Here is a 20,907-nt window from a genome sequence, read left to right as displayed (position 1 = left end):
GAATGGTGCAGTATAACCACCCATCTGCACTACTTTATTTTGTTGAAGAAGGTGTTGTAATCTTCTATCCTGCACTACTTTATTCTGGTGTAGTACAATTGCTCTTCTCATTAATTTTTTTTTTTAAAGGTAGTAATATTTAATACTGATGACAGGGTCTATGTAGTAATTACTACTAGCTACCTAACAATTTTTTAGTTGATGTCTAAATTAAGTAACCTTGAGCTTGAAATTTCGAGTGCTTGTCATTTTGGCCTAAAGTTCAAAAATGAAAATTTTGTAAGTACAAGATGTTCTAATATTACATTATCTTGGAATCCATATTATTGCAAGTTCTAGCACATCTCATTTTTCAGGAAAAAATGGCGAACTTAGCAAAGCTTGATCTTATCACATTTGAAATAACTACCTTACCTAGGTTGTAGATGCCATGATCCATCTTGAGGCATGCAATCTTAGGGACACCATCCAGAAAGGAAACACAACATCCTCCCAAGATCGTGCGAAAGCCATGATCTTCATTCGTCACCACATCCATGAATGATTGAAATGCCTTGAGAGATAGATATAATCACCATAAGGAAGTGATTCTCCAAAGAGCTCGTTATGATTTGACACATCTACGAATCCAAAATTTTAAGTTAGTTGCTAGATATAATTCTGCAATGTTTAGAATCAACTCCCAAATGAAATTTTGTAGGGATAATGTCATTGAAGTAGACATGCTGGAAAAAAGCATTTAGTACTTTTCATGCATGTAATTTGCTCATGCAACATCAATATAGAGAGCAAAATTTTGCAGTGGCTGAGCAGAACAATGAGCTCTAAATAATAAAAATAAAAAAAACATTAGTCTCGACCAACTGGATCAGCGCCAAGCCCATAAATGAATGTTGTTTCCCTTGAAGCAATTACCGCATCCTTTCGTGGCATTAATTACAGATGAGAACATGGCCCCAAGCGAGGCCGATGGAATAGAAAGTTTAAGAACTATGTGCGCACAATTGCAATCAAGTTCCACAGAATAATCCAAACCCAAGCTTTAAATAATTTGGACGAAGGTGGTGTAATCGTCTCAATAAGTATTTAATCAAGGAAGGATATACCAATGATATTATTTGTCTTATGTGTTTATTAAAATATCTAACTTTGGATTTGCTATAGTGGCAATATATGTTGATGACATCAACTTAGTTGGGACTCCTGAAGAGCTCAACAAAACTACTCAATATTTGAAAAACAAATTTAACATGAAAGGCCTTAGAAAACAAAATATTGTTTTGGCCTACAGATCGAGCATTGTACTAATGGAATTTTAGTCCATAAGTCAAGTTACGTGGAAAAGGTTTTAAAGCAATTTAGCATGGATAAAGCTCATTTGATCTCTTGACATTACGAAAGATCCATTCCATGCAAAAGAAGATGATGAAATAGTTCTTAGTCTAGAAGTACCATATCTGAGTGTAATAGGTGCTTTATTATATTTAGCATAATGTACTAGACCAGATGTAGCTTTTTTCAGTCAACTTGTTAGCAAAATATAGCTCTGCTCTAACAATTTGATATTAGAAGGGAATTTAAGATGTTGTACTATATCTTCATGAGATAAAAGCATGGGCCTACTCCATTATGAGAAACCCACATATGACCATAATCTTTTTTAATAAATAGATGTTGGTTTTCAATCTGATATGCATAAAGCCACTCACAAATTGGATATGTGTTCACTTATGGAAATATAACAATTTCATGGTACTCAACGAAGCAAACACTAGCTTCTGCATCTTCTAATCACTCAAAAATATTTGCTCTCCATGAAACCAATCGTGAATGTTTTTAGTTAAGATCAATGATCCATCACATCTAGAACTCATGTGGTCTGTCTTAATGAACAAATACTGCAACTATCATTGAAGACAATTGAACTTGCATTGCTGAAATGAAGGAAGGATTCATCAAAGACGATAAAACTAAACACATATCTCCAAAGTTTTTCAATATACATGAGCTTCAGAAGGTTAAAATTATTGAAGTCAGACAAATATGTTCCAACAATAACCTAGTAGGCCTATTCACCAAATCTCTATCAAAGTGTATGTTCCAGAAGCTGATGCAAGGTATCAGATTACATCGACTCATTAATTGATCAAATTGAAGATTACGGAATCAGGGGGAGCATCCAAGACATGCGATTTTTCCTTACAAGATTTTAACTAGGCAACAAAAGCACATTTGACATTATATCAATAATCCAAGCAAAGTTGTACTCTTTTTCCTTGCTACGATTTTTTCCTATTGGGTTTTTTTTTAGCAAGATTTTAATGAGGCAACCGATATTGATATATGGGCATCCATGAGGAAGTCTTATGAATGGTGTGATGTGAAGGCCATTAGAATGAAAGTCAAAGTATTACATGGCCTAAATAGTGTTAGTTTTGTTTTTACTATTTTGGTGTGTAGATTTTCCAAGCACTAAGGAAGAAGTTGGATGAAAACCTCTATATAAAGAGGTATGTTTGTCTCATTGTTAACAACAACAAAGGGATAAAATTTGAAAGAAATTATACAAGTTTCCCTCACTTCTCTACTTCTTCATTTTCCTTATTAGATACAAGTGAAGAAAACAAACAGAGTGATACATTGATCATGTTCCACTTTATTCTCCAGCACAGGTTCTCACTCATTATTTTTTACCTATTTATAACATAAATATATATTAATTAACCGTGTAACTGAAACTATGACAGATTACTTTATCATATAATAGATTGTTGAGATTACTTCATCATATAATGTGTTTTTATGCATGCATATTTTTTGGAAAGAAAAAAAAAAAAAAATTGGATTCGGATATGTTGTGCCTAACTTAGGACTTGAGAAATTTTTATACAACAACACACTCATAAGGGTTGGGATCGTTGGGGCTCATATATAATCAGGTTTGTAAAGTGAAGAAAGGGTGACTAAATTTTGCCTTGCCTAAAGTTGTCAAAGTATGCTTAACCTTTGGATTTTAAATCATTCCTTGTTATTGAAAATAAATTACTAAAACATTTTATAGTCTCACCAAGAGAGAAATGGTTAAGGATTACTCATTGTGAGATTTCAAACCTTGTGAGTGTGCTGCCGTATAGAACAGCCACACGCGCAGTAAATTTTCTCCCAACTTAGATTTCATCATCACTCACACCACAGAAAAACATATACAAAATATGGGATAGATTAATAGGTTTGGCCTTAATCTCTATTCTCTACCAAGGTCCCTTAACAAAGCTGCAGGCCAAATAAGATTATAGGATTATGACCACTCTATCCCGGCATCAATACTCATGTCTTAAATAATGTCATGATCTTATAAAAATTCAGTTTTCAGAAGCAAATATAATTTGACCCAAAATTTCTGTTAGAAGAAGACACATATATAAGCAAACAACAGGATAATCAAACATAAGACCAATCAAGTAGGACAAATAACAGTATACAAATATGGATGCTGACGGAGAAACATATAATTATAGTGATCAAGATTAAGAAAATCCATAAAAAGAATATTCCAAAGTTGAAACACTTCCAAGTCTGTTAAGATCAAGAGGCATCACAACAAGAAGAAACAGAGAAAAAAATGGGCATTCATCTCATGAAAATTGCAGTAACCCTAACCCTAATCGGACTCGTAGGGTTTTCCTTTTGCAGTGTGGTCGGAAGCACTCCAGACAAAAACGTGACAAGTCTTCTATGCAACGGAGGATTGTACACAGCTGGTGATCCTTTTTCTGTTAGCCAAGGTACGTGTCAAAATGCGATGGACGGTCAGCAGTTCTTGTTGGTTGTGCAGTAAGGTATAAGCACTACCCATTTACGTACTGACGGAACAGCCTAATCAAAGATTGCATTAGCTAGCTAAACTGTCTGTTCAATAAGTTTGATTTCCACTAGCCACTAAATGCTGCTGCTGCAATAACATTATCTAATTTCAGTGTGTACTAAAAATCTTCCTATTATGATGAATGAATGGGATAGCTAGCTTTTCGTGATTCAGTCTTTTCTTACCTTTTGGAGACTGCAATATTGCGTTTGTGGTAGTTGGACGTGAAGATATATATCAGTGCACTGATTGGTAGAGTCCTACAAATAAAGACACCATTTTGTCGTTCTTTTGTAGGTACATTTATTCCGTCAAGAAACCGGCAGTTGCATATGTCTTAGTAGCAGGCCAGAAATATAGCCAGAACAGATTTTCGCCAACCAAAACATCTTTCAAAAACCAACATGAATTTAAGAAGTAAATGGTGTTATTCACACATTCATTTTTACCTCTCACACACTCTTATTAATTTTTTCTGTTGAACTTCTTTCATTCATTCGATCGGACGGTCGAAAATTGAAAAGGAATGTGAGAAGTAAAAATAAGTGTGTCGATAACACTATTCTATTTTTTCCCGTCAACTTACTTTACTCTAAAACAGACCCAATTAACAAGGGAGTCTTCTTTTTCGCAAGAGTAGCCTCTACAAATTCTCTCTCTCTCTCTCCTTCTCTCATCTCTCTCTCCCTCTGTTTTCTATATCTCTCAATTCTTTTCAAGGCATTTGGTGCGGGAAGCGGTGCAAGTTGGATTAAAAATTTCAATCCGAATTGAAAATTTCCGTTTCGAGCAGTCCAAACATTTTCAATTTCGAAAATGTCCAAAAATTTTGGATGACAAATGGAATGTCGTACCTATCCAATCCAAATTTCCAAATTTTTGATCCAAAATTTCTCAAACTTATTAACCTCTATTGGTTACACTTGTCATCACTCAATTGGTTAGAGTTGTTAGTGAGTGTTGGTTGTTAGAATTTGGTGATTAGTTGAAGTTAGTTAGGAAGGGTATTATTGTAATAGTCAAAGGATATGGATGCTATATAAATACAATGTAAAGCTTCTAGCAAAATATCAAGTAATGAAAATTTGTTGTGATTCCTTCATCCCTAAGCTTCATTTTCCTCTCTCTCTATTTCTTTCAAAGCTTAAAGTCTCAACTGTTATGAAAACTTAGTACTACAACAAAAAACCATGCATATTCTTATTTACTCATGTTTATTACTATACTTAGAATTGTATTATTTCATATCTTGTATATTTAATCATACTATTATAATTAAAAATAAATAGTACAATCATACTTACTATTTTATCTTGTCTATCATGATTTTATTTCATACATACTCGTAACGGTCAATTGTCATCGGTTTTGCATCAAGATTTCCGTTAGCTTCAAGCATTCTATGTTTTTTCTTAAAGTATTTTTCCAAGTCTTCCTCTACTCCATTTGTCAAGCCTCCATCTATAAAAGAGCAATTTTGGAACTCGTACAAAGGATAGTTCTCATCCCAAACTCAATTCCCATCAAACACGTCACATGCATCGCTTCCTTCGTCAAGAAATCCTGGCAGTACTTTACCACTCGATGATGATAACGGTAATGATGAGCCATACAATCCCCCCAGCAAGGCAACCCCACGAGAGCAAATCCCGCTGATAACTGTAGGTTAATCCAAGTAGGAGAATCAGCTAAGGAAAATGACAGTGACCAAGAAGAAGCCAAGAATTCCCAGAGAAGGTTCCAGAGGGTTGAAGCATTTGAACTTCTTGAAGAACTACGAGTGGATTAGTTTTTCGTCTGTGTCCAGTGTGGAGTTGCAGTGCTATTAGCCATTTCTTCGAAAAACAAAAGATTGATGATAAACGGGACCGGGCGATCGAATTTTATGGTGGTTGAAGCGACCGAATGATTGTCGATACAGCCGGGTTTTCGAAGCTGCCATTTTTAAGGTTTAGAGACTTAAAGAGGCAGAAGTAGAAGAATGGCGCGCTTGGGCGCAAACTGATTTGATTTGCAAACACGTGCGAGTATTTTTATTTTGGAAATCACACGTGAGAAGCCGCTTGAGATTTGAACTCGTAGGGAATATTTTTGCTCATAAGCGTTTTCTGTAAAAGGGAGACATTAAAACTTTTTATCAAAATTTCACCCTAGTCGCTTCTTCAAGAAACGTTGTTTTGTACTCCAAACGCATTTTACATGTAAACCTAGTTAGAAACGCTTCTTTGAAAACAAAAAATCCATGTAGAAGAAACCATTTATTAATAGTTGAAAATCAAATAAAAGAGACTCCACCATTATTTATATACAAGTTATAGTCCGTTCAATGTTCCGATTCTATTTTTGTATTCTGTAACCGGTCTATTTATGCATATTTTTCCCAGAAAGCATATGAACACGACTCAAATTAACGCTAGAGTCGAAGTAAAATCTCTTTCATTGACTTTAGATACAACGAAACCCCTGCAATATCCAGGGCAATAAAAACTTGTGTAATTACATTCTGTGAATATAAGTAAAACCATGTGTACATGTATAACCAGTATCAAGCTTGCCTCATCATCTCTTTCTACTTGCATCCTTGAAGTTTAGCATGCTCCGTAAACCAACTTCCGTCCTTCGGGTCCAGAGATGACGAATCTACTGCAAAAAATTATCCAACAAAAGCCTCCAAAATGACTTGAATTCTCACCAACCAATGAATCCCAGCTTTACATGTTAGCATAGCAAACCTCCAGTAATCTCTCGTTCTAATTTCCGCTCGTTAAGCAAAACCCGTCTAATGCTCGAGAAAAATGAAGATGCTAACAGTACCACCCAACTCTTACCTTTACATGCCAGACTTCTTCCGGTGATTGTGGCCAACAAAATGTTCCGGTTTTTTCCAGGAAGTTTTTAATAACTATTCACAATGTAAACTACAAAGTTTTGGTTGAGTTTCATGCGCGAATGGATTCCCGTTTAAGGAAGAGTGCATACAGAAGCTCGTTCCATGAATCAGGCACACCTGGGAGGCACCAGTGGCTGCAGTCTTGATGGTGGACGGAGGCTGGTCCAGTCTCAGGCCCTAGATAGTATAGAGAGGCATGACCATCTTTTCTCCACAGAGACATGTTCGTCACATTGAGCAAATCCAGTTTCCTAACATGTGACTCATTTGAACGCTCTGATATGAGATCAAAGATAGTCTTGTAAACACTTTCGGATGAATTGGACAACAAATTTAATCCAGGTAGGTTCTCCAACTGACAACCACCACCCGTATTCCAATCACCGCCACTGTTACATCCACAACCTATTGATTAGTGTTAAGTTATACATATGCGGTAAAAACCAAAAGCAACATTTTCCCTGAACACATGAAGTGAAAATGTGCAAACGTATACGGTATTGGTATATGTTCTGATGCTAAAGCCGATACAAGCAAATGAAAAAACACAAAGAACCTCTAAAGTGCAAAGCCAAACTGAAGGCCAAAATTGATGTATCAATGAGACTGCCAACAAAATGATGGAGCAAACCTGAAATGCACGGGAGCATAAGTTCGAAAGAGAACATAAGACTTGCTCATGTTCACTTCATTGCCAATCCAATCGATCACAGTATCTAACGACCTACGAAATGCTGTTTCGACAGTCATATTCATCTTCACCTCCTCTCCTTCTTGGAAGTAGCAACCACTGACAAGTCATGAAATTCCAAAAATCAGACATGATCCGATAAATCATAGGCACACACTTTTCTCCATGACAATTATGAATCCTTATTCAACCAAATAATTAAAAGTTTAAATCACAAATTCGTTGTAAACTTTCCACCTCTTAGAGTTTCAAAGTTTGTGTAACAAGAAATGTTATGAAAACTAACAAAAAAGTTGTAAGAGAAAGTTATCAGGATTTACTCTCGTATGGTCTTCTCATAACTCCACCAATGCCCCGCATTGAGAATCAGCACATCTGCATCTCTCCACTGCCTGGAAGTCCTTTCCAGTTGATCCACCCTTAAGGTTATCTTCACGTTTTCTGGAGCGCCAGCAGGAGGGTGGCCCTGAAAGACTAGAAATGGTGCTCTGTAGTATTCCACAGTGCAGTTGAAGTCCTCAAACTTGAATATCAAGAACCCTGAATGCTTTGTGATTGGATTCCCATTCACCTCATAGATTGAAGTCTTGTTAGGAACCGCAGAGGAGAGCATACAGAGAAGAGACTCCCATTGGTTCCTTCCAATTGAATCACCAATAAATACAACACGGCGGTTCCGAAGCTTCTCCAACATCTTCCCTGCATCGAATCTGTTCTTAAGACAAGAGATAAACCGAATATAAGATCTTGTCCAATCTAACTACTAAAGATCACTCAAATGTACTCAACTAGAGAGTATTCGGTGTACCATCATCATTATCATCATAAGTACTAAAGATCACTCAAATGTACCACTACCGATTATCGTTGTAATTATGATGAAAATTCACGATTTATAGACGAAATTGTCTAATGTTATCTTTTCGGACTCACTTAACTTGTAATCAGACGAAAACAAAACCTCCAGATTGAAAAAGCATATGATGAAACCAAAGGACAAAACAACCAAAACAAAGGGGCAAACAGAGAACTTTCTCGCTACTCGAGCAGTTTGAACTAAAAATATACAAACACTGAAAGAATTGATAAAGCCAAAAGGCAATAAAGGGTCACGGGTGAGCAGCTAATCCACAAAAAAGGTACACCCACCAACCTCCACAAAAACTTAAAATCATTCACACAGAAAATAACAAGGACATCATTAAGAATGGAACCAACCGAAGTTCGAATCATCTCCCCGTAGTTTGGATTAGATTAATTACAATATCACTCGGTTAACAATACAAAAAGCAAACAAAAGACGGAAAACTTTATCACTCGATTAATTACAATATCTGTTCATTACACTATCACTCGATTAATTACAATATCTGTTAACAATATATGTTCATTACACTATCACTCGATTAATTACAATATCGGTTAACAATATCACTCGATTAATTACAATATCTGTTCATTACAACAACAGATGAATAAATTAAATTCCAGTTACTGGTAAAACTTTATCTGTTCACCTAATTAATAAACTAAATTTCAATTAGGTTGCCAATAAATTCAGGAAGCTTACTTCCCTACTAGCACTGAACCCGTATCTAAACAACACCAAACCAATACAAACATGATAATCATTTTTCTTTCTTTATTTTTTGACAAGGCGATATTCTAAACTACTCAAATTTTCGTAAAATGGATACGAAGTAAGAAATAAACAGAATGGTCGAGTAGTACTAGTACCTGGGCAAGGTGCAACCCTTGGGCTGCCAACGCCACTTGGTGTAGAAATTATCAGGCCGGCCATTCTCAGAACATCTAAACCCTTCATCTAAAAGGCTACAATTCTGAGACTCGTACAACGGATAGCTCTCATCCCAAACCCAATTCCCATCAAACACGTCACAGCCGTTACCGCCTTCCTCAAGAAATCCCAACAGTCCATTCCCCTTTGACGGCAACCCCAGAATCCGACTGTAAACTGTACGGTGATCCAAGTAGGAGAAGCAGCTAACGAAGAGAAAAGCGACCAAGAAGAACCCAAGAATCCCCAAAGAGGGCTCAAGAGGGTTGGAGCGTTTGAGTTTCTTGAAGAACTCCAAGTGGGTCATTGTGCTTTCCTCTGTTTGGTGTGGAGACGCGGGATTGTTATTCGCCATTTGTTTGAAGAATGAAGCATTGAGAGTCCGTGGGAGTTGTGGGGGTTGGAGAAATGGTCCAAAAACAAAGGGATAAATGAGCGGGGCTGGCACAAAGTCTTTAGGGTGGAGTTGCTCTTAAAAGATGGGCGCTTTAGACTTCTAGAGAGAGAAAGGAAGACGTGGGGTCTGAGAGAGAAAGTAAGCATTAGTGGCTAAAAGAAGACATTTTTCGAATTGGGTTTTCTTCCAAATATCACATCAGGGTTGTTCGTTTGTGTTTGCTGCAGAAAAATGGGAGGATTAAAGCGTTTCGGCGGTGGTTTTTTACCAGTTGGTTCAGAGAAAGAGAGAGAGAGAGAGGAGAGCGAGAGAGAGAGAGAAAGATGGGTTGACAAGTAAGAAGCAGAAATGCTCGACTCAAGAATTTGAAAACATTCATGCTTTTCTTTAATTGATTGGTTTCAGAGTTCAGAGTCTTGGTAATGGTGGGTAAATTAAATTTTTTTTTTGGATTCTGTAGCTTAAAATAATTAAATTTAGGACAACACACGTTATTTATACTCGCAATAATCCTCACAATTTCAATTTTGTTTCATTTACTCACCATCCTCAAATGTTTTTATTTTATTTATTTTAAATTTTGAGATTGTATGTAGTGTATAAATTTTGAAATTTAAATTTATCTAATAGTAATAAATGAGGAGCATCACATCACTTAAAAGTGGTGAGCAAAAATAATTCATTTTGTCTTTGTATTTCAGATGCATAAATTTTAGGGAGTTTTAACGAAAAGCATACGATACTGTTAACTTTAACGAAAAATCATATTTTTACACTAAAAAGTCAAACATGATACTATTTACTCTATCCTTTATTTTGTCATTATCATTAAAACTCAAAGTTTTCAAGTCATTTTCATTAGTTTTCCTTAAAATTTAGGCTTAAATGTTAAAATGGTCCATGTATTTGAGTTATTGGATCAATTGAGTATCTGTGTTTTCAATTTGGCCAATTTGATCTTTGTATTCATTTCTTAAGGACATTTCCAAATTTAAAAAAAAATTATAAATTATTATTTATAAAATTATAATCTATTTGATTTAAAATGAAATAAACTTATAAGTTATAACTTTTCCAACTCTCCAACTTCCTCCCTAACATTACCCCCTTTCTTTTCTATGTAGCAACCTTAATTATTTTTCAAGTTGGAAGTTTTATTTCTTATATGTATTATTCTTACTAATTTGCATTTTTCAGTAAAGAGAAAGGGTAATTATTTCTCATATGATTTTTCTTATGAAGTTTTTAAAAGAGATTGAATGAAATGTTCTTAATTGGTTAACATAGACAAACACGAGGACTAAATTAACCAAACTGAAAACACGGGGACTAGATTGGCCATATAACTATAACACGGGGACCATTTTTGTCACATCCCCGCCCGGGACGGATCACTTCCCGAGGCCGCTCCACCACCGTAGCATGATATTGTCCGTTTTGGGTCCCGACCACGCCCTCACGGTTTTGTTTCTGGGAACTCACACGAGAACTTCCCAGTGGGTCACCCATCATGGGAGTGCTCTAGCCCCCATCTGGCTTAACTTCGAAGTTTCGATGGAACCCGAGACCAGTGAGCTCCCAAAAGGTCTCGTGCTAGGTAGGAATGGGAATATACATTTAAGGATCACTCCCCTGGGCGATGTGGGATGTTACAATCCACCCCCCTTAGGGGCCTGACATCCTAATTGGCACACCATAGCCAGGGTTAGGCTCTGATACCAAATTGTCACATCCCCGCCCGGGGCAGATCACTTCCCAGGCCCGTTCCACCACCGTAGCACGATATTGTCCGCTTTGGGCCCCGACCACGCCTTCACGGTTTTGTTTCTGAGAACTCACACGAGAACTTCCCAGTGGGTCACCCATCATGGGAGTGTTCTAGCCCCCATCTCACTTAACTTAGGAGTTCCGATGGAGCCCGAAACCAGTGAGCTCCCAAAAGGCATCGTACTAGGTAGGGATGAGAGTATACATTTAAGGATCACTCCCCTGGGCGATGTGGGATGTTACAATTTTGATATTTAAGCCTAAAATTTATTCATTGTAATTTGCAATCTACTAAAATCAAGTTGGGGCTCTTCTTCAACTAATTGCATTTTGGGTTTAAACTATTTTTGTAATGCCCCGGTCCTGAAATATTTATTTTCGAGAAATAATTCCAATGATAGGCCCAATTCAATTCTCTTGTTTGATTTATTATCAGTACACTTTATTCTTTAAATAAAAAAAAATTCCTAACTACTCACATAAGTATCCACCAAACTTACTTAGCAAAACGTACGTTTATATTTTTACTTTAACACCAATACCTTCATATTCACTATATTTCCCAACAAGAGATCAAACTCAATTGTCCAATTACCATAATTACATAATTTCCTGCTTAAATTTATTAAACGTTCACACAATTTATATTGAGAATTTATATATATAAAACATAAGATTTCCTTTTATAATATAATTCCAAACTCCTTACTTAGTTCAATTCCTCAATCAAAGCTATGTCTAATTTATTTAATCTCACTTATTGTATGGCTGCATCTAACATCTCATTAGACTGCCTACGTACCCTAAACAGGGATCAAGCCATTCGTAGTTCACATTTCCAAAATTCAAACCAAATCCGAATATATTCATTTAATCCACATATACCGCAATCATATTAATATTCAAACCTTAGCAGTTAAGTCTCAAAAGCATAACTAGAATAACGAAATTCGCATAAAAACACAATGTCGGCTCCCTGGCCATGCGCCGCTGTGGGTGGCAGTCGGCCGCCCCGGCTTATCGGAAAATTCAACTATTTCTAAAAATTCTCAAAAATTACAAAAATGAATATCTCAAATAGTAGAGCAAATTTTATACTTGAGGCCAAGTTCAATTTGTCTTGTAAAGGCTCCAATTTGCCTCGAACCCGTCGGAAACCCTATAAATAGGTGGCCTCAAAACGTCACCTCCGGTGCTCCGCTGCCCCTACCATTGTTTGGGATTTGTTCCAGACCTCAAGGGGAGTCTAATGGTGGTGGAGATGGATGTAGTTTGCTTCAGATTTAGTTGATTCGAACACACACCCACCACACCCCACCGTGCGGTTTCTCCTGATTTAAAGTTCAAATCCCTATATTTTGGGATGTAATAGGAAAAGGGAAGGTCATGGAGGGGTTTCCAAGTGGTTGTTTGATGTAATTCACTGGAAAAAGGGGTGAAAACCCACCGGAAACATGTATGGGTGCCGACCGAGTCGGGTCACCAAAACCCGGGTCCCGATCCTCCGTTTCTCCTTTCTCTCCTTTCTCCTCCTGATTCTCTCTCCCCATTGGTCACCCTCTCCCCAATTCCTTCCTCCTTTTTCTCCTTTCTATTCTTTTCTTTCTCCTCCCGATTCTCTCTCCCCATTGGTCAGGATTCTCTCTCCTCATTGGTTACCCTCTCCCCAATTCCTTCCTCCTTTTCCTCCATTCTATTCTTTTCTTTCTCCTCCCGATTCTCTCTCCCCATTGGTCACCCTCTCCCCAATTCCTTCCTCCTTTTCCTCCTTTCTATTCTTTTCTTTTAATCACAACCATCCATCATTTATTTTTCTCTTCAATCACAGCCACACACGTGGCACATCTCATGGCTCCAAAAAAGTGTACTGATAATCAATCAAACAAGAGAATTGAATTGGGCCTATCATTGGAATTATTTCCCGAAAATAAATATTTCGGGACTGGGGCATTACAATTTTCCTTCTTTTAGACCATCTTCGACCCTTGGTTTTAACCCATAAAATTTATGTTTTAACCCAGAAATAGTTTTACTGCTCTAATTCTTATGGGTTAAATTTTTATTCATATATTATTAAATAATGAATTTAGGATTTTTTTTTTTCCTTAAAGTAACTTAAAAAAAATACAGTTGACTATCCTAATTTAATCTTATGAACATTTTTACCTAAAAATATTTAGATTCCGATAAATATTAAAAAAAATACTCAATCGACACCAAGAAACTCGTGGAACACTATGAAAAAAATATGATGCACATGAAAGAATTTTTTTTAATTAATTTAGTCGTTGGATTCAAATTTGGACCGTTAAATCTTTTATTTTTTTATTTTTTTTACAGTTGGATTTGTTCATATTGGATTTTAACCGTTGAATTCAATAAATTTATAAATATAAAACTAAAAGAAATACGCATATATGGTGAGCCATACCACTAACTCAGAGGGAATTCTGCTCTAAGTTTGCCCCAAAAATGAGTTTTGGATTAAAACTCATAATTGGCCCAAGGGTTAGAGCAAGTTGAAGTAAGTTTGAAACTTAAAATTTGAGTTTTACTCCAAGGGTTGAAGTAGGTCTTAGTGTATTGCGATTATGTGGCACAGACTTAGGGTAAAAGGGGCAGAGAAGACTGAGGAAGACTTGGAAAAAGATTCTAAGAACAAAAACATGAAAAACTTAGAGCTAAATGACTTGGCGTAAAATCGAGCGCATTAGCGTTATAGGAACCATACAAACACGACACTACTTAGTGAGATAAAACTTTATTGTTATTATTGTAGTATAGATTAGCATAGAATATTGTTTGTAAAATTAATATTTTCCTCTGTATAAACCAATTAATAAGAGTCATTATGTTTCTAAATCAAAGTTCAATTAATAAGAGTCGTGTGTCTAAATCCATCACATTGTCAATTCTTTATAAATAAGGAAATAATAAAAATAAGTTAGGTGCGGTGGCCACGATTAAACACGAATGGCGACTTTTCGTTCATGTGATTTTCTTACTGTCAAGGCACCCTTCTATTTTATCAAGAATAGTCAATGGACCTGTCTTTTTTCTTAAATTGATAAATAAGGGCAATGATGAAAAAGGACGCTCACAAATTAAAATGACAATTTGAAAAGGAAATAATATGACATTTTGATTGAAATAAAAATTAAAAATAAATAGTAGATAAGACCAAAGCTGAAAACAAAAGATAGAGATGTGGCATTGAATGATCTGAGTGAGATTGACAAAATAGTTGATTTGCTCTAATACCCCCACATTTCTGAAATTTGGGATCAACCCAAATAAATTAAGGTATTGTTTGGTATTTAACTTGATTACAATTTATAATTTCAAAAACGATGAATGTAGCTAAAATACTCCTTACTCATTAGTTTAAAAAAAAAAAAAAAAAAAAAAAACAAGCCCTAAATCATCCAGCCTTTTTTTTTTTTTTTTTTGCTTAACCACCTAAAGAATGTAGTTTTGCATAATTAATTTATGGCACTTTACATTCCCTTTTTAAAAGTAAAAACAAGAATTTGATTACAATTACACAAATTCACAAATTCGCCACTTAGTTCGATATTTAGTGTTATTATTTCATGTGAAATAATAAACACATTTTTTCTCTCTTACATGGTCTTTTCTTAAAGCGTATCCAGAAAGGTCTTTAGTCTCTTGTTTCGAAGGTGTACCAGCATAAAGATTTGTAAGAAAACAAACGTCGTTGACAACTAAGCAACCATCTTCTCTCTCTTCGCCTCCCACTCCTCCGATCATTGGGTATTGGACACCAAGAGGCAGGTACTTAACCTCGAGAGTGAAGGCGATTTGCCTTAATCTTATTCATTTTATTTTTAATTATTCAATTAGATAACTATAATTAAAGATGAGTGTGTACCGAAGATTAAGGGGGTCAAATAAGTTTAGTTTTTTCAGTGTAACCGGTAAACGGGATGGTACATCACATGTCACTAAATAAATAGTAGATATGTGTCCTAAAAAGTTAATAACTTAAAAAATAAAATTTCCCACAATTCCTATTAAAACACGTGATCTTGTGTTTCCGGCATAACTAAAAATTTCTCGAAGAGATGGATCTTCCATCTTAACAATTGTAACTTGCACCTGAATTATTAAGTAATTATTATTATTTAAATTGAAAACTAACCGACTAAACTGAAAAAAAAAAAAATATATATATATATATGGGGACCCGAAAAATTGAAAATTGCCCCACAAACGGAAAATTGTTCACCTGAAGAGTACGAACGTGGAATGTTTTGTTACAGCAGTTTCAGTTAAACATGTCACAAAACATAGTAACAGAAGGACATGAACGCGGCAATGCCGCTCAAGATACAGAGCCTATCTAACCGGCTCTCATTCCTCATCTTCTCCTCTTTCAGCTCGTTCTGTACTTTCGAGTACAAGTGACACGACTCGAGAACTTCGCTGTAGTTTTTGCTCCGCCGGCAGCTCAGCGCTTCCTTGAGAATAAGCAAACTGTTTCTTCCGTTGACGTGGGAGCCTTCCATGTCTTCCAACTGCATGCTTAGTTCCGTTAACTTGAGGGTTGTCTGAACACCTTCGCCTTCGGTGCAAATCACTCTGAACTTCATACTGAGGATGCATTCTACTACTTGACACGGAAGGATGTCTCTGGCGGGAAGAATGGATCCAAAGCGAATCACGAAATCCTTGTCCGTTGGCCAATGTCTTTGACCGCCGAGAGGGCACCAGCTCGCAAGATTAGCAGCTTGCTTTATTTTTCTATTTACAACAATCCAACTAAGCCGGAGTCCATCTCGCAGCCCCCTCCATAACTTCCCATCCTTCCTTTCTGTCTCCATAGATGTGATCGGTGGTAGACCGTTAGCAGCAGAGAGGAAAACTTCACCGTCGTTGTCATCATCTCTATCTGCATAAGTAAGAAGATCGATCCGAAAAGGGCAGTTGTAAAACCAACCATTGAAGCCATTTGCATTCGGAATGCCCCAAAGAACTTTTGAGCAGATTATTTTGTCCTTGTACCTAATGTCCACGAGAGAAACAAAATCCGATGGTGAAATACTTTCGAATTCATCCATGTCACCATAGTATTCAGCCTCAGTCCATTCTTCAGGATACTCGAGGTAGTCATTCCATTGATACTCGGAAACTTCCTTGTTTACAATAAGGGGAAAACAATCTGCATAGAACTTTCGGAATCCACCAATGGATAGTATCAAACTCTTGACGTCTTCCCGATTAGTGGAAGGCCACATAGAAGAGCACACATTTTCCCACAATCTTTCTTCCTTTGAGATGGAACAGAATGCTGCACAGGCGCATGCTGCACTAGCCAAAGTTGGTCCATCAAGACGCTTCAATATATCGTAGAAAAGGTCTGTGTTCAAAGATGCCATATTCTCGACCTGTGCAACTGACATTTGCAATAGATCTCTGATCATCACGGAAACAATGCAAATGTTAAATTCAACAAGAGCTCTCGCGATAACCGCAGAATAAAGTTTATATGACATTAAAAATAATCACAAAATAGTAAGACAAGTTACATCACCAATTGCCATCAAATGAAGGGGCAAAACATTTTATTCAAGAATATCATACCATGGAACTACTTGACAATCTGCTTCACCTAGAGTTTTCACAGACTTTAGTTACGGAAAGCAACAATAGCTAATCAACCACTGACACGGGAACGGACCGATAACAGGGTTTCTATAAGGAACAGTCTGGTTGTAACTGAAGTCCTTCCGAAAAAACAGAGAGAAGTAAAGAATAAGTAGAAAAGAAAACAGAAAATCTACCAACAAATCCAAAAATCTAATCGAATCAGAAGCTTCAAGCTTCAGATTCTTTTAAGCCGAAGCTTTATAACTAGAATTACATTCCTCTCACAAATACGAAATCCCCTATGAAAACCGATCCAGCCATCGCTCTTGACTTTCAAAAGTGAAGTAAAAACCACTGTCAAATTATACTTTTTCCGTGAAAAAAACACGTACAAAAACAAGAGAGGAGGACCAAAATACTTGCAGATTGAATGAGTGAGTGTTGTGTGATAAGGTGAAGCCATAAAGTCGCGGAACATCACAAATTGGGAATTCGGGATTTTAGGGAATGAACAATCAAATGTAACATTCATACTCTCAATAGGATATGATGAGTGTATAACTGAATAAACAACAATTAGTATCACTTCCTCACCACCAACACCTCTAAAGATGCACACTCGCTCTCACAAACATGATCCGTTGCAATAAATTAAAATTTGGAACAAGAGGTAACCCAAGAACATTCTGTTCTTTAGCTTTAAAATTCATGACCCAAAATATAAGGAGAAATCAATAACAACATGGATAGCCATACATCACATTTGATCATATCTCCGACGCATGAGACATGTACTTCATCTATTTGATACATACGATATTTTACTTTGAACTAATCTATACTGCGGGAAGGGAGATTCGAACTCAAGTAAAGAGGGGGAGCAAATCCGCTCTAGCCAATGCAGCACGCCAACATTTGCGACATATATGATCAAGTACTACAACCAGTAAAGACCAAATCCAATTAAAAGCAGTGTTTAAAATATTTACAAAATTGTCGATATTTCTATCGAAATATCTGAAAAATCAAGGATTGACATGGAGGGGGGTTGAAATGCAAACTTCACCCTATATCAGTGAAATATAAGGAAATCAATGAATATCGATGATACTCACCGATTCACTTTAGAAATTTTGTCGGAACCCATTGCAAATTTCGAACTTTTGAATTTTTTTTGAGAAAATTTTCTCTAATTTCGACTAAATTTGGATGTGTTGATATACCTGCCCCATTACAAATTTCTATAATTTCCATTGAAAGCAACTTATATCGATATGTCCATCGATATTTCCAGAAATTTGCATATCGATATTTTAAACACTAAAGTGGAAATTTTGAGGGGCAAGAAAACAGCTCTGGTCCTTCAGACAGAGTACCAAGTTAGGTAAAATAAAACAACATGTTATCGCCAAATCACCATTTTCTGGTCCTTCCATTTGTTGTCTCTTCAAAACAAATAAATAATATTCCAATCTAAAACACCCTAAAAAACAGAAAATTACAAACTTTGATGTACGAAAATCCACCAGCAACAGAAAAATAAACAAACAAAAAATTAGATGGAAATGGGCACCAACTTGTTGAGGAAAAACACATTGAAAATATATAAAAAAAAAAACACCAAATTACAAATTAACCCAAATAAAAAACACGAACAACAAACAAATTCCCACATAAACAAGAACAAAACCTTAATCAAACAAACCAAGATCAAACCTTAATCACACAAACCAGAAACTAATCATTTGCATAATCAACATTAAGAAACAAAGAAAAAGAGGAACTGGGTTTTGTTTTACTAACCTCATTGATCAGCCATGAACTCACACGAACAACAAACAAGCTCCAAACATGATCAAAGATTCGACCTTTGAGTTTTTGAGGTTTCCGATGACAGAAAAGCAGAAACCTTTGCGGAACCTTTGAGGAACCCAGATGGCAGAATACGACGATATCTTAATAATCAAATCGAACAGGTTTGTTGGTCACTTTCCTTCTACTTCCAATTTCCAATATGTCTTTGGTGGAAGGTTACCGGTGAACTGTGCCTTTTCCTTCTCTTACGTTTGGCACGAAACTACAAGATATAGGATTTTGCCTGGGTCTCTCTCTCTCTCTCTCTCTCTCTCTCTCTCTACCTTGTCTCTCCTGTGGATGCGATCCAGTCTTATTCATAAACCGCTCAAGTATTATTGCCAACTCATCAAACGAATTAATTGGACCAACCATACCTTCATTTATACCTACTTCTAACCTTCTCGTGTATGGATTGGAGGGATTTTTCAGCATGGCGAAAAGACGGTCTGATGTATAAAATATCTTTTAGTATGATTAGAAGATGGTGTGAAATATTAAGTGTTAAAAAAAAATGATTGGATATTTAAAAAAATAATAATAATTATATTATAACATTTGATGTATCAAGCTGTGTTTTTAGCACATTGAAGAATTTCTCGGGAGGAACGACTTAAATATATGGGCTTAAACTTTATCAATTTGCTGTGTACTGTTAATGTGAATTTAAACCACTGATTTCATACTAAATAGGTAGTAACGCCCATTCGAATACATTGTTAGATAAATAAGGTTAATGTGCATTATAAATGGAGTTAATTATCGAAACAACTTTGTCATTAAATAAATAAAAAGAATTTAGAAAAATTAAAATCTGATGGCCATAGCCACCATCAGGGAAATCAGAGGGGAATGTTTGTTTCCACTAGGGCACCTCTCCATTTTTTTGGGTGAATGCATTTGAAGCTCTGTCGACCATTGATGTTCTTCTTTTTCTATTTTTTATTGGAAATTGTTGTTGGCATCCTAAAATTCACATTCTACATTCCAAATTTTTATATTTAGAAAGAAAAATACACTTGTGAGGAGTGTATAATGAGATTTTTGAAGTGTCAATAACACTTCCATTCTTATTTCTCTATTACGAACTTGGATGAGAGGCCGATGTGAAATAGGGTTGACGGAAGGATAGTGCGGAGCCATGTTCGGTGCCAACGTTGACACCAAAGCCGGTAAAGTATGGTGATTCCTATTCTTCTCAAGGATAAGAGAAGGAAGAGACAGATGGAAAAGAATGGGTGTCGTTGGCGAACTCATTGGAAAATTTGATCGACATTTTTGTGTTTTTTATTTACTTGGGGACAAATTCTCGAATTTGGAGGAAAAAATTATTTCTCTTACATTGATCTATATCAATGTATTCGGACATAGGCATTTGGTTTAGTAACATAAGTCTTTACTTGGTTTGAAGACACTTTGAACGCAAATTGCATGAACGATGTAAAGTAACAGGTGATAATGTTTTTCATTTAATGATTTATACTACATTAACATTGGTAAACATATGAAGGAAAAAGTTCTAAGATATGTATCAAATACTATATGCAGGGGCTGAGCAATCTTACTCACTTCTGTTAATTAGTTTCCAGTTAAAAATATTTTAAAAATATTCATTATTTAATAAAATGAAATTAGAAAAACTTAAAATTGGATTTAATAATAAAATTAAAATTGGAAAAGAGTAAAATGAAGGATGGAGAGTGAGCCACCAGGGAACCATGCACCACTGCCCCATCCCCAACAACACCACGGTGAAGGGTTGCTATCGAGGTTTTATTCTCCATAGAAATGGTTTTTACCGCTTTTCAATCCACTTCTTCCTCCATTTATATAATGGCATAATATTGACAAATATATTGACATATGAGACTATTGTTATAATTTTATTGGAGATCAACTTCAAGCTAACAAGATTTTTTGCTTTGCAATGATTAGGAGAAGAACGTTTATCGTTCGCAACTTTACTCTTCATTGACAAAGAGACTATTTCTACGACTCAAACCACGTTGTCGGTCACAAATACTATTTTCCTTCC

General features: G+C 36.0%; 2 protein-coding genes across 2 annotated transcripts; both read right to left on the bottom strand.

Annotated features, from left to right (window-relative positions):
• Nucleotides 1–6,284: 6,284 nt before the first annotated feature.
• Nucleotides 6,285–9,978, bottom strand: LOC137716431 (protein trichome birefringence-like 11). The gene is made up of 4 exons (XM_068455888.2): nucleotides 9,184–9,978; nucleotides 7,767–8,156; nucleotides 7,387–7,545; nucleotides 6,285–7,144 (listed from the first exon to the last, which is right to left on the bottom strand). The coding sequence occupies exons 1-4, from the start codon at nucleotides 9,597–9,599 to the stop codon at nucleotides 6,805–6,807; spliced, it is 1,305 nt and encodes a 434-aa protein (XP_068311989.2). The 5' UTR covers nucleotides 9,600–9,978; the 3' UTR covers nucleotides 6,285–6,804.
• A 5,652-nt stretch (nucleotides 9,979–15,630) lies between these two features.
• On the bottom strand, nucleotides 15,631–19,304 carry LOC137716310 (F-box protein At2g27310). The gene is made up of 2 exons (XM_068455749.2): nucleotides 18,822–19,304; nucleotides 15,631–16,844 (listed from the first exon to the last, which is right to left on the bottom strand). The coding sequence occupies exons 1-2, from the start codon at nucleotides 18,824–18,826 to the stop codon at nucleotides 15,710–15,712; spliced, it is 1,140 nt and encodes a 379-aa protein (XP_068311850.1). The 5' UTR covers nucleotides 18,827–19,304; the 3' UTR covers nucleotides 15,631–15,709.
• Between the last annotated feature and the right edge of the window lie 1,603 nt (nucleotides 19,305–20,907).

Source organism: Pyrus communis, chromosome 3 (assembly GCF_041283825.1).
Source record: "Pyrus communis isolate YQ-2024b chromosome 3, ASM4128382v1, whole genome shotgun sequence".
NCBI classification, from domain to species: Eukaryota; Viridiplantae; Streptophyta; class Magnoliopsida; order Rosales; family Rosaceae; genus Pyrus; species Pyrus communis.
Note: the sequence above shows the minus strand (reverse complement) of the source record. Positions and strands in the feature narration are given on the sequence as shown.

Excerpts from the sequence above, each read along its gene's own strand:
- LOC137716431 (XM_068455888.2), bottom strand. The coding sequence starts at position 9,599 with ATGGCGAATAACAATCCCGCGTCTCCACACCAAACAGAGGAAAGCACA. Across the intron at positions 7,546-7,766 it reads TATGAGAAGACCATACGAGA|TGGTTGCTACTTCCAAGAAG; the intron begins GTAAATCCTGAT and ends ATGACTTGTCAG. Across the intron at positions 7,145-7,386 it reads TATGCTCCCGTGCATTTCAG|TGGCGGTGATTGGAATACGG; the intron begins GTTTGCTCCATC and ends TGGATGTAACAG.